Below are 14,240 nucleotides of genomic sequence, written 5' to 3' on the forward strand. Positions count from 1 at the left end.
TGATACAATAGTGTCATTTAAACAAATGTACAGTTTACAGAGTCAATGTATAAACACTGATAGAGGCAACAGGCAGCTGGTGGGGCTCCTTCTGTTGGATCAGGCGTTGTGATATTTTCAAAATACAACCAAACAAATAGGTGCACATCAGAAGTATGATTTGAAAAAAGGGGCAGATTTGTTCACTTTTTGCAGCACACAGCTGTAAAAAGTGTTCCGCGTTTGTGTTGAGTCACAAAGAAGATGAAATAGAAACTTTAAGTCCCTAAGTCTTTTATTTTGCACGTCATCCACAATTTACCATCCACCACTTCTCTTATACACACTTAAATTCATCAACCACAACATGCTTTGAATGTTTTGAACTCTTCAGTCGTCTATATTCAAACACAAATGACAGGATGAGTTATAAAAGTGCTTCATCTTAGATATCTTAGACTCTCTTTTTCGTCACTTTTGAATATATATTTTTGCACTCAAAGAAACACCAGCGAGGAAATGAAGAATAATGAAAAAGTGTCTGAAAACAACCCGACTGTACAGAGAGCTGGATTTGTTCTCTTACATCTGCCCACCAGGCACAAAGACGACATTTATATTTGGAGGATTTTACATTAAAATGTTCATCAGTCCTTACTTTGTATGAAAACCACATCTGTAGTACGTTTTGTAATTTTGTTTTCTTTGGTTTGTTGCTCTATATCAACAGTCATAAACTATTACAGATGTGAATTGTAAATAATTATAAGTTAAGTGTCTTCTAGATGCTCTTGACTAGTTTTAAACAGTGATGGAATGAAACTAAATACATGAACTCAAGTACTTTACTTGAGTATTTCCATTTTCTGCTACCTTATAGTTCCTCTCCACTACATTTTGGAGACAAATATTGTACCTTCTACTGCACTACATTGATTCTATACCTTTAGTTACTAGTAACTTTACAGAGTGCCAGCCGAGGCAGAGTAAGTAGCAAAGTTTAAATGTATTTATTTTATCAGAATAAAAAAAAGAAAATCTACATATGATGATAATTAAAATGCTGAATTTCATATTTAATTAGCCATATTATACAGTATATACAGTACTTACATGCAAATATATGCAATTCACTTTAATACTGAAATACATTTATTGTGTAAATTAAATAAGATAATTTCTAATATCCAGGCTTCTGCAACCAGCTGATGCCAGTGCCACTAATTTTTAGGCTATAGCGCATTTATTTAGAATGGTGAACATACAGTTTATATCAGGATTTAATAGATCTATTGAACTACTCAATGTAATCTTACATGAGCTGAGCTGCAGGGTGTGGAGGTTTTTAACTTCCCTTTATTTAACTGTAGGCAGTGAAGACGACATGTTCTTGTCTAAGCTCCAGTGTCTTTTCTGCATTAACTGACATAAAACATCTTGTAAAAAGTGAATCTATATTATGAATCCAAGACAAATATGATCTCAAGACAATACTCATTTTTTCTTCACTTGAGCGTAGAGATCCTCTGGCCTGTCAGCAGTCTGTCTCCAGGTGTTTGCTGGCTCGGACACATTGACCTGTGCATACACTGTGTCCTGCTGCTGTCCACTGTCCTGCACTGAGTCAGAGGACGGTTCAGGTCTGCGCTTGGAGAAGACGATCTCTCCATAGTGGATGTTTTCTGCTGCTATGCTGGATGGAAGTTGAGGAACCAGCTCGTCGTCTCTTTGACTCTGAAAAATTAGTCAAACAAGAAATGTTGTAAGCTGGATTCTAAAGTTTACTAAATGGCCTTTTTGATAAATTGGACTCAAAGCACAACATATGCTGATCTTGCTGGTGACCAGTCAGTAGTAAATATTTGACTTGGAGAATGTGTCTGTCCCTCTCAGCTGCTGCTCTTCACTTTAAACAGGTCATATACTAGGAGGCTAATGTTAGCTTTATCAATAGCTTCACTCAGTTAGCAGCTACATCTGCTGTTACTTGGCAGATTCTATGTACTGTTACAGGAATGTTTTCACATAAAATAGAGGACACAATCACTATGAACAGATGTGAGACAAACATTTCAGTCCTGTGCAATGAAGTTTCTTCACTCACCTCAGTTTGTTGAGTAGTTTGATGTTTAGTCTGAAACCACCTGGAAGACATAATGGACAACTCTACAGGTTTTAGGTTAAAAGGACGATAGGAGTGTATCGACTGATGGGATTATCTGAGGTGCATCAGTGGGGAAAAAACAAAATCAATCTAGATCAATTTACACTAAAAAGAGATTAGCGTTGAAAGTAAAAAGTTTGCTTAAGGTAGGTCACAGAAAAGCTTGAGTAATAGTTTTGTTCCCCGTGTTTTTTTTAGAGTTTGGGAATAAGTCACTTTAATTAGTATAAAAATGTAAACATGAGGAATCTGTCGGTGCAGAAAGGAATTAATAAACACATCACATCTTTATCCATGTCCTCACCATGAATGAAGGTTTGTGATACTCACCAAACACAGACTGCAAGGCAGATGAGTATGACGACCATGATCCCTCCAAGAGCTGAACCCCAGACTACAGAGTTCTCTGTTCAACAAAAAGGAAATACAGTAAACAATGGTGACAAAAAAAAGGCTGGATGTAAACATGTGACAATATTGATGTAGTTATTATTTGGATAGAATCATTTCATACACTTGCACTTAAAAGAGCTTTGCAGGGAACTGAAACAAAAGAGAGCAGGTTAGACTAAATGAGCAGATTCAGTTCAGTTCTACATTTACCTGCAACATTCAAACAGATCTGTGAGGACGTCTGGTTACCGAGATCATTAGTGGCCACACAGTAATAATCTCCTCCATCTGTCATTTTAAAGCTGTAAAAGTGTCCTTCAGCTACTTTCATCAGTCCATCTTTGCTGTTCCTGAACCAGGTGAAGCTGCTGACGGGAGGCTTGGCTCTGCTGGAGCAGGTCAGGTTCACCCAGCTACCTGCTGATGCACTGATGGACACTGAGGTGTCTTTAGGAGCATCTGAGGAAAATGTGACAGAGATGTGAGATATGAGAGTAACATCAGAGCCTGAATAAGATCCTTTATTTGTATCATGTGCTGACAGGATCCAATAACAAACTCTGGTTGTCTTACATGAAACACTGAGAGTCTTTGTCTCCTCTGCTGTCTTGACATGTTTTCCTTCATTCACAGGATATGTGGCAGAACAGCTGATGTTGTATCCATCATGTTGGTCTGACAGAGTGATGGTCTCCTGGATTTTAGTTGTAAAGGTTCCATCTGTGTTTTCCTCTATTTTGTTGTGAGAGTCTTGTTGGAGATTCCAGGTGAGTTTAGGAGGGGAGTGTGGACAGGGAGTGAAAGCTGAGCAGGTTATAGTGACAGACTCCTTCTCCTTCAGATCACCTGAGATCTCAATTGTGGGGCGACGAGGAGAATCTGTGGGTTCAAATCAAACACATATTTAAAAAAAAATCAAAGAAATCATGTTAAATTCAGACATTTGTGTTTTTAAATGCCAAAACTGATACAGAATCTTACAATCACACAATTCTTCCCATAATGTGACCATTTAATGTCAAACTGTAATGATAGAAATAAAATGTGTTCAAGTGTAACTGATTTCCTTTTTATTCTGAACAATAACATTATAGACTGACAGAAACTAAACTCTCTTACCTGTAACGTTTATTTTAAGAGGATCACAAACAGCTGTTGCCTTGAATGAGTCGGTCTCAATCCTGAAGTAGTATGTGTTTGTGTAATTGTGATTAAACTGGAAAATAAAGTGCTGCAGTTTTTCTCTCTCAGGTTTCCAGTTATCTTCACTGGATAGATGTTATTTGTTCCACTGCTGTTGAAAATCACATTGTTTGGTTTGTTAGCAAATGCGTGGTCGTTTTTAATCCACACTCCAAAGATTTCTCTGCTGCTGTCAAACTCTTGTTCTGGTTTAGCTTTAAAGTTACATGGACTTTGCAAACAAGATCCACTCAGTGCTTCCATCTTCTTTGGTGCAGTAATGAAGAGGGCTGACTCATCAGGACAAACAGCCAAAGCCCCTGTAAAGCAGAGTCATAATTTACAAACTGTGGGAGATAAAATTGATGATAAACCAAGCAACAGTATGATGAATGCTGTCTAAATTGTAAATAATCAATGTCTCCAAATAAAAGTGAGTGAACAAACAGCTCACCTGAGAGAAAGAAGAGGCTCAGCAACATGTTGGCTGTCACCAGATTCACACACAGGACTGACAGGACACTCATCACCTGGATCTGAAACAAAATATCAATCAAAACACATTTCAAACAAATCGTTCATGTTCTTTCAACCTCAAAGTCAAACATTCAAACCATGAACTTGTCACCAAGTGTTGTGTGTGTAGTGATGAATAATCTCTGCAGAGTTGCTCTGAAAACAGTTTGACTATGAATTGAAAGTGAGCATGTTTTTGAAATGATCAAGTTAAGATATAAGAAGCAGTATAATTTCACCTTACCAAATTAAACATCAGATGAGCAGAGTCCCAACAGACCCAGTAACAGACGTCCATACTAAGAAGCAGTATAAAAGCAAACAGACTTCTGGATTTACACAACTAAGATACTGTTGAAATAAGAGAAGTCTACATCCTTCCTGTTCACACACTGTGAGTGAGGAAGTCTTCACCTTATCGGAATGCAGATGACTTATTCTTAAATATGATTTTGATCAGGAGACTTACTGGAGCCTGTATGTCTTTACTTCTGCTTCGGTACATATTTAATTAATAACAATGATATTCAACATATTTCAAATAATACAAAAAAACAAACTTTATCACACTGGGTCAGAAAAGTGGAGGAACATTCATTCAAAGTAACAGCAGGAACAAGAACACGACAGTTTGACAAAGACTGAACTAATGACTGGACTTAAATCCAAACTAAAGTAACAAGGGGAAGAGGTGCAGGTGGAGAGAGGTGGAGAAACACAGGTGAGAGGAATGAGTGGAGGAAGCAAGAGAGCAGGAAGGAGCTGATGGGCTGAGAACAACACTGGGAACAGGACAGGACTAATAAAGCTGATGCAGGGCAGGTGTGGAGGAAATATCAGGCTGAGGAGGAGCACAGGAACACAGGAGGGAACACAACAAAGATTAAAAGACAAAAACCCAATAAAACTCAAATAAAAGGAGACAGAAACCACAGCACCATGACAACTTCATGTACTGATCACATGTAGTCATGATTTAGGTGATCAGTAGATATCAGATGTAGACAGTAGCCGTTTTTAATGTAACTATTTAATGTCAAACTGTAATGTAACGACAGAATTAAACTGTATTTAAATGTAACTGATTTCCCTTTTTATTTTTTTATTCTATTCTGAAAAATAACATTATAGACTCACTGAAAGAAACTAAACTCTCTTACCTGTAACGTTTATTTGAAGAGGATCACAAACAGCTGTTGCCTTGAATGGGCTGTTCTCAATCCTGAAGAAGTATGTGTTTGTCTAACTAGTGATTAAACTGGAAAATAAAGTGGTGCAGTTTTTCTCTCTCAGGTTTCCAGTTATCTTCACTGGATAGATGTTATTTGTCCTACTGCTGTTGAAAATAACATTGTTTGTATATATCTTAAATTTGGGGTCACTCTTAATCCACACCACAAAGATTTCTCTGCTGATGTCAAACTCTTGTTCATATCTAAGTCTAAAGCTACATGGGAAATGCAAACAAGATTCAATCAGTGCTTCCATTGTCTTTGGTGCAGTGATAAAGAGGTCTGACTTCTGGGTACAAGCAGCCAAAGCACCTGTAAACCAGACAACACAAGTCTGACCCCCACTGGTGACCAAACCCAGAGACACAAACACTCCAATGATTCAAGTAATGTCTCCAAATAAAAGTGAGTGAACAAACAGCTCAGCTGAGAGAAAGAAGAGGCTCAGCAACATGTTGGCTGTCACCAGATTCACACACAGGACTGACATGACACTCATCATCAGGTTCCTTGTTAAGCTGTTGTTATTAATACCACATCGACTTTCTCCTTTATGAATTTATGACCTTATTTTCATATTGGTTCTGTCTTTCCTGCTGATATCTTGTGAGTATTTTTATTCGCATGACTTACTGCAAGTCTGTATAATGTCAAAACTTTACTAGTGTGTAGAATAATAATATTATGATATCATGTATTAATTGTAAAGATATTTAAAGCATTTATAACATTAACTACCACTTTGTTCACATGTAGCAACCACAATGATGTCGCTGACTCATGCACAGTCACTGTGGGTCACTTTGTTACTGTTGCTGTTACCATATGCAATGACAGGACTGCAGTGACAACCATCATCAGCTTCTCTGTTCAGCTCTTGCAATTTAACCATGTCTACTTCCTCCTAAATGACCAGAGAACATCCACAACTTTGTCTGAGTGAGTACACAAGGGAACCGTTGGGGTGTTGGCAGATGCATGCCCTCTATGGTCGCACTTTATTTTACAGTACATTAATAAGACGTAACATCATATATCCTACCCAAATTACGCTGTAATCAGAAGCCGCACATAAAGTCTTATTACTCAAAATATAGGATACTTTACTTAGACACTATTATACCAAATTATACTGTAATTACAATCCAAATCGGAGATCCTAATACAATATGAGACACCATTTTACAAGATCTCAGTCTAATTAGAAGTCACACACGATGCCATATCAGATCCAAAATAGCTAGTTAGACACTATTCTACCCGTACTACCAAATTGCTTTTAATGCTACCAACATCAGTCTATAGCTTAATCAGATTAATGTACTGCCATGTTATATCGTATTGTTTTTGTCTGATTTGATACGAAGTACGGCCTGTTACATCTTATTAATGTACTGTAAAATAAAGTGCGATACACTCTACTGAGTGCCATTCCTGTTGTAATTGTACTCACGCAATACAAACCACAAAGGCTCTACTGGCATGATATTCTATCAAGTTGAATTCAATTTAATGCAAAAAGTTAATAATTAAAGCAGATCAAGAGGAAATAAAAGAAGTTATTCTCATTTTTAAATAGGTTCAAATCTATTTTCAGTCATTTTTGTCTTCTTCTTTGTGGCTCATTTCTTCTTAACCGTAACCCCAAAAATTTTATATATCATGATTTTTCCTAAAAAGCAGCAAAATAAAAACCCCTCTGGCTGAAAAAGTTCAAACACACACACAAAAAACCTTTACATTTGATCTTACAAAACAATCCTGCAGCAAAGTTGGAGAAGTACCGTAATTAGTTTTAAAACCAGAAGATTTGTGAGCTTCAGCGGAACTTCAACAGACTCAGAAACACACAGATAAAAACAAACTGTTTCAGACTATTTGTCACATAGCTAGAATAATGCAGAACTATTATTATTATAGAGAGGGAGGAAGTCAGCTTTTGATACATCTTAACCTCACACAGGTGTGATGAGTTATTCTTGTATTTTGATTATTTTCTACTTTTACTACTGACTTCATTTTACACACTAATGTTGTGTATCAATCGCAAGCCCACATGCCCTGTTTTTCTCAAGTATATGATATATATCACAATGGTGGCATTTTAAAAGGGCTGGCTATTAAAGGGTTAAAAAACACAATTTTTACAGTATGTTGTGAGGAGGATATTTCCATTGGACATGTAGATGATTCTCTCTTCATTAGTTTCTTATTGTCAGACTTACAGCTGCTCAGTGCCGACACACTAGTACACACGGCACCTTATTCTGATAAAATAGCAAACAGTCAAGGCTGAGAAGTGTTGATGAGCAGCAAGCAGGGGCGCTGCCAGGGATTTTGGGCCCCATGAAAAGAAATATTACTGGGTCTCTGTATAGCTGGCCGTAAGGCCGGCGAAAATTTGTTATGCTGTTTACATAAAACTGTGCATTTTAATGATATGTTTGACTATAATTTCCTATATGTGTGAAAAGAACAACACGACAGTTCCTTGGTAGGGGAAGCACTGAACACTCAGAATACAATGGAATTTAGATTCATTGTCTGCAAGTCTGCAACGCTAATGGTTAAAATATAAAATTCTCTTAAATTAAATTACCTGAAAAATACAAATGCATGACATACATGAATTATATAGAATTTCCTGTAATACCATTTGAAATAGCATCACCATCACCAGATTCAGGTTTCCTCCCACCATTCTGTTTTACTGTCAATGATTTGATCAAAAATAACAAAAGAAAATGTGATTTTCACAACCAGTACCCCACTGCTCACTGTCTCCCTCTTGTAGCCCTGCATTTAGGTCTAATTTATCTCCAAAATTACTATTATAGCAATACCACACAATTTCTCTTTCAAACATGCACATCACCCCCCCACTCACACACTTAGACCAGCCACTGCACTCAATGTAAAAACTGTATGCTGTCTTACATTATGTTTTTGTTGTTGTTTTTATTAAGTTTGTTATATACGTTTATATTTTGTTAAAACAAATCTATTAAAATAATAATAATAATAATTTCTCTCAAACTGTACGTGGTGGAATTAGAGTTGGGGTGGAAAAAAATACATAAATGAGGCTCTATGGAGCAGTCACTTCGTCTGCAAGCACCAGATTATTCTCCTCTTTTCCTACTGCAAAGCAAGGGGTGAGAGTCCCAAACTACTGACCAAACATAGTATTTCAGTGAGTTTATAGTTCAGTTTCAGTGATAGCTAAATTTCAACAAAACAAAATAAAGTTATAGGCTATATGCTTTTTAAACCATCTAAATCATTCTGAAACAAATACAGACTATGTGTTTTTAATTCAGAATGATCTTTATTCATTAATTTCAATTTATCTTTTTTTCCATAATAATAGATTAATTCAACACAGAGCTGCTCACCTCCTTCCTCAGTTGTGGGTAGGCCTACTGGGGCTGGTTCAGGGGTAGGTGGGGGTACTGGGGCTGGTTCAGGGGTAGGTGGGTGTACTGGGGCTGGTTCAGGGGTAGGGGGCTCACGGGGCTCACAGACCGCCGTGGCTGCGGCTGCTGCTGCACTTGACGTGTCTGTTCAAACATGCATCATTTTTGACAGGAGGGGTGGTCAACTGATTAAATATGGGCAGCTTGCTAAATGTGAACAGTGAAATCTAAAAATCCAGAGTTTTCTTCCAAAATATGAGCTAATATGGGGAGAAAAGTGAGCTAGCTTAGAAACCACAAGGTTAAGATAAACAACAGACTAATGTGTTCCAGAACTTTCCACCACATGAACCAAACCCACCTTGTTTTTGGAAAAACTGGGTGACATACTGACGCCCCTTTGCTTCTCTCTCCTGCCTAATCTTTTTGTCTTTACTTTTTTGGCTACCCGACTTCTCTCGGTCTCCTTACTGACTGAATACACCACACCGCGCAGCATTTCAGTTGATTCGATGGGAGGACCGAACCATTTTACTCAAGGGGGGGGGGGGGGGGCCTTGAGAAATGTTTCCAAAATAAACTTGGTGTTATTATCAGTGCATTAAGTGATGCATATTTATGATTATAAACTAACAAATTAGTGTCATATTATTTTTGTCAGTGTTATAATATTATTAGGGGCATTTCTGGGCCCCTGTCAATGATGGGCCCCTAGAATCCTTCCCCTTATCCCCCCCTTTTCGGCGCCCCAGGCAGCAAGTGTCCATTTTAGGCTACTTCATGGCATTTTAGATATTTAGGTTAAAGGTGTGTTGAAAGGCTGCATAGTAGTTTGAATTTGTTGCAACCCTCTATGCTGTGGTTAAACATGTTTTATAAAACAGATTTTAAAACTGCTGAATGATAAGTAAAAGCTTTGCAATTTAAGCATTACTAAAGTAGGTGTAAATAAAAGTATAAAAGTATTATTAGCAAAAGTTATGCCCACATTGAATAAGAGTAAAATGCTTTTAAGACATAGTTGCTTTGCATGAGTTCATAAAGCAGCCCTGTCTTTAGCCTGATATAACAATGTTATAGCTTTTTAAAGGAGGGAGGACCTTTTAACCTGAAGAATTAGAATTGAGCTGCTATAGGGAAATTCAGAAAAAACATATTTGACATGATTTCAATAAAAAGGATAAAAGAATCAATTTAACTACACAGAGCAGACAGAAGTAGTGGAGGTAACAAAAGATGCTAAACTTCTGAGATTTAGGATGTTGATGATACATTATGCTTGAAATAGAATATACCTAAGGAGGAAGAACTATGTGTTGAGTAAATTTACTTATTTGCTTTCCACAATAGTTATTTGATAGACTTCTAAAGTCAGCAGGGGTGTAACATAGTTGTTCATGATTGAAAGGGTTTGTGAGCGTTTTTTCCAGTCAAGTGAGTAAACATATGCACACCTCACCACAATAATTAGAGTTGGGTTTGGGATAATAGTAAAATACATTCCTTCAGGGAACACATACATAAATTACTAGTCAATTGTGCTCCACTATTTATGAGGGGCCGGTCTAAGACAAAAATGCCAGGGCCGAATTTTTTGTCCCAGTCCAGCCCTGCTCACAGGACACTCATCATCTGGGTTTGAAAGAAAAGGGTACTTTTTAAAATATTAATCAAAACACATTTTAAACAAATCGTTGATGTTCTTTCAACCTCAAAGTCAAACATTCAAACCAGGAATTTGCCACCAAGTGTTGTGTGTGTGTAGTGATGAATAGTATCTGCAAAGTTGCTCTGAAACAGTTTGAATGTAGATTCAAAGTGAGAACGTTTTTGAAATTATGCATCAGATGATTTGTGTCAGTAGAGCTCTAACAGACCCAGTAACAGATTTCCATACTAAGATGTTGTAGTATAAAAGCAAACAGACTTCTGGTTTCACACGACTAAGATACTGCAGAAATAAGAGAAATCTTCATCTTATCAGAATGCAGATGACTTATTTTAAAATATGATTTTGACAAGAAGACTTACTGGAGCCTGTATGTCTTAACTTCTGCTTTAGTACATATTCTATCAATAACAATGATATTTAACTTTTTTTAACAAATACAAAAAAACTAACATTTTCACACGGGCTCAAAAAAGGCGGAACCAAATGCAGAAGACTAAAAGCAGGCAGATCAGTGGATGAACATTTATTCAAAGTAACAGCAGGAACAAGAACACGACAATTTGACAAAGACTGAACTAATGACTGGACTTAATCCAAACTAAAGTAACAAGGGGAAGAGGTGCAGGTGGAGAGAGGTGGAGAAACACAGGTGAGAGGAATGAGTGGAGGAAGCAAGAGAGCAGGAAGGAGCTGATGGGCTGAGAACAACACTAGGAACAGGACAGGACTAATAAACCTGATGCAGGGCAGGTGTGGAGGAAATATCAGGCTGAGGAGGAGCACAGGAACACAGGAGGAAACACAACAAAGATTACACAAAAACCAAGGAAACCCAATAAAACTCAAATAAAAGGAAACAGAAACCACAGCACCATGACAACTACATGTACTGATCACATGTAGTCATGATTTAGGTGATCAGTAGATATCAGATGTAGACAGAGACACATATCAGAGGGACAAAGGAGGATGTGAGACCATCAGGACAGACAGACAGTGTTTCATAAAACAAATACAATATTTTATTTCTCATACAGCTGACATCTCACCAGCTGGGACTGTTAGATTAAATACTGCAGTGATCAGGTATTTTAATGGAAACTGAGTCACAGGAGGTAAAGATCTGTTAGCAAAGAGTAACTGAAGGAAAGTGTCCCAGTCAAAGAATAAATAGTCAATACATGGACAATAAACACAGTTGTGGAACACATGATGAAGACATTTAGTTTCAGAGAGCTGTGTGGAGGACTTGTTGACAGAAGCAGCAAACCAACTTCCCTGTTTACTTTAAGTTCTCAGGTTTTTCTCAGAGCTCTGTTCATGACTTCATCGGGTTCAACCCACCACTTCTCTTTAGCTATGTAAATGCAACCTCACACCAAATGCTTATGGTTATTCAGAAGTGTTAATGAAGAGACAAAGATCATTTCATACATGGTATCACCCAGTTTTGGTCACTTGTGTTTGCAGCACACAGCTTTCAACAGTGTTCATGTTAAATCATAAAAAGGGTGAGCTGAAACTTTACATGTCTAAGTTGTCTACAGAAATGATAATTTTACAGCTACATAGATCTACAGTTATAATTTAATGATTAATCCATGTCCTCACTGACAGTGAAATGATCGACTTCCTGTTTAGTAAAAGTTCTCAGTGTTTTCTCAGCACTCCGTTCATGACATCATCAGTTTACTGTCCAACACTCCTCTTTAATAACTTTAATTCATCAACCACAAATTCTATGACTGCTTCTAATTCAGCAGTCGTCTCCACATGTAAACCATACACACATGATAGAATGACCACGAGCCTCATGTAGCCAAGAGTGTTTGACTGAATAATGATAATAAATATTAATAATAACATTGAAATTAGCATTTTAGCAACATTGAACTAACAAATCATAGTATTCATTTAGTCTTTAGTAATGATATGACCTTTATGCTGGTTGTTATATTGAGATATTCAGCCTTTTTTGAGGATATCAGATGATTTTGAGACAAACTATTAATTCTAAAAGCTCCAACACAAACACACAAATCTGCATCACTGCTCATGTCTGTGGTGGTGACTAGTGATGAGTTTAGATCAGAGGAGTTGTGAACAGGAGCAGTTCAAAGTGTCACCATGACCAGCTGGTGGTGTATGAACCACTCATGACTTAAAGTACAAAAAGCTCACTGCTAATCAGAGCTCAGACAGAGACTCAGAGCCACAAGTTCATATTTTATTAAAGTCATTCCTGCAGCACAGAGAAATGTAAAAAATCAAAACAGCACTGATTCAAATGAAATCTTCAAATCCTCACAAACACAAGATACTTTCTAATCTAACTTTATTACATCAGCCTTTGAGACTTTAGTAATTAGTGACAAGCGCCTTCGTACAGGTCAAATAATGAGATTATATTTACATAATCACACACAAGGTAACTAAAGCAAACATGTGACGATCAACTACAGCTGTAATATAAACTTATTGGAGTAAAAAAGGCTGTTTGTGTCATTCTTTGTGAGCGGTGAGAAAACCTCATGAACAATGAAGGAAAAGTCAACTTTAAAGACCTTTGAGGATCCTTAAAAAGTGTAAATTTCTTGTTCATGGGCAAGTTTGAGGAAGATTTCATTCACAGAAACAACAGGAACGGTCAATATATGGAGCATTTTTCCAGATTCATTGATTACATTTGTTATGATGTGATCAGGCGATGAAGAGGCGCTTTCAAGGTCTTTCTCATATCTAAATTATTGTACCGTCTTCTCTGACGGATAAGAGCTTGGATTACCTACACTTTCTAGATGTCAAAATGACCACATCTGTCTTTTGGAAATACTCTGACAGAAACAATTTCTACAGAGTTTTATGTCTCAGCAGTGACTGACTTTGAGGGTTAATGTGTGCCACTTTGATATTCATTAATAATAATATTCCTGAGTGCGACCCTGTCTTGTTTTGAAATGGGCCTTTTATGCAGAGATGCTTCTCAATAAGAATAAATAGTCACTACATGGACAATGAACACAGTTGTGGAGCACGTGATGAAGACGTTTTGCTGCAGAGAGCTGTGTGGAGGACTTTTTGACAGAAGCCGCAAACCAACTTCCCTGTTTTACTCAGAACAGTTTATAGCTCCCACCACTCCCCTTTAGTATTCTCACTTTGGTTTATGAGCCACACACAGACGCAGGCCTCTCACATTTGATTTGCTCCTTCACACCTAATGCCTCAACTACCATCTGAGTTCTGGTAACTAATTTTGGGTGTTTCACACTGCTGCTCTGCAGTGCTTTGAATGCAGCATCACCATCATACTATGATAGAATAGTGACATTTAAACAAATGTACAGTTGACAGAGTCAATGTATAAACACTGATCGAGGCAACAGACAGCCGGTGGGGCTCCTTCTGTTGGATCAGGTGACCAGTCCTGTTGTGATATTTTCAAAATACAACCAAACAAATAGGTGCACATCAGAAGTATGATTTAAAAAAAGGGTCAGATTTGTTCACTTTTTGCAGCACACAGCTGTAAAAACTGTTCCGTGTTTGTATTGAGTCACAAGTAAGATGAAATAGAAACTTTAAGTCTCCAAGTCTTTTATTTTGCACATGTCATCCACAGTTTACCATCCACCACTTCTCTTATACACACTTAAAGTCATCAACCACAACATGCTTTGAATGTT

The 14,240-nt window shown here is 37.4% G+C and overlaps 1 protein-coding gene across 1 annotated transcript; it reads right to left on the reverse strand.

The window, feature by feature from the left end:
- Window positions 1-256: 256 nt before the first annotated feature.
- Window positions 257-4,249, reverse strand: LOC115570313 (sialoadhesin-like). Its single transcript, XM_030398805.1, is given in 8 exon segments — window positions 257-1,713; window positions 2,084-2,123; window positions 2,474-2,549; window positions 2,747-2,995; window positions 3,110-3,415; window positions 3,656-3,742; window positions 3,745-4,008; window positions 4,173-4,249. Coding segments are annotated over 8 exon segments (1,335 nt in total). The 5' UTR covers window positions 4,246-4,249; the 3' UTR covers window positions 257-1,473.
- Window positions 4,250-14,240: the final 9,991 nt, after the last annotated feature.

The sequence above is a fragment of the Sparus aurata genome, chromosome 19, assembly GCF_900880675.1.
Source record: "Sparus aurata chromosome 19, fSpaAur1.1, whole genome shotgun sequence".
NCBI classification, from domain to species: Eukaryota; Metazoa; Chordata; class Actinopteri; order Spariformes; family Sparidae; genus Sparus; species Sparus aurata.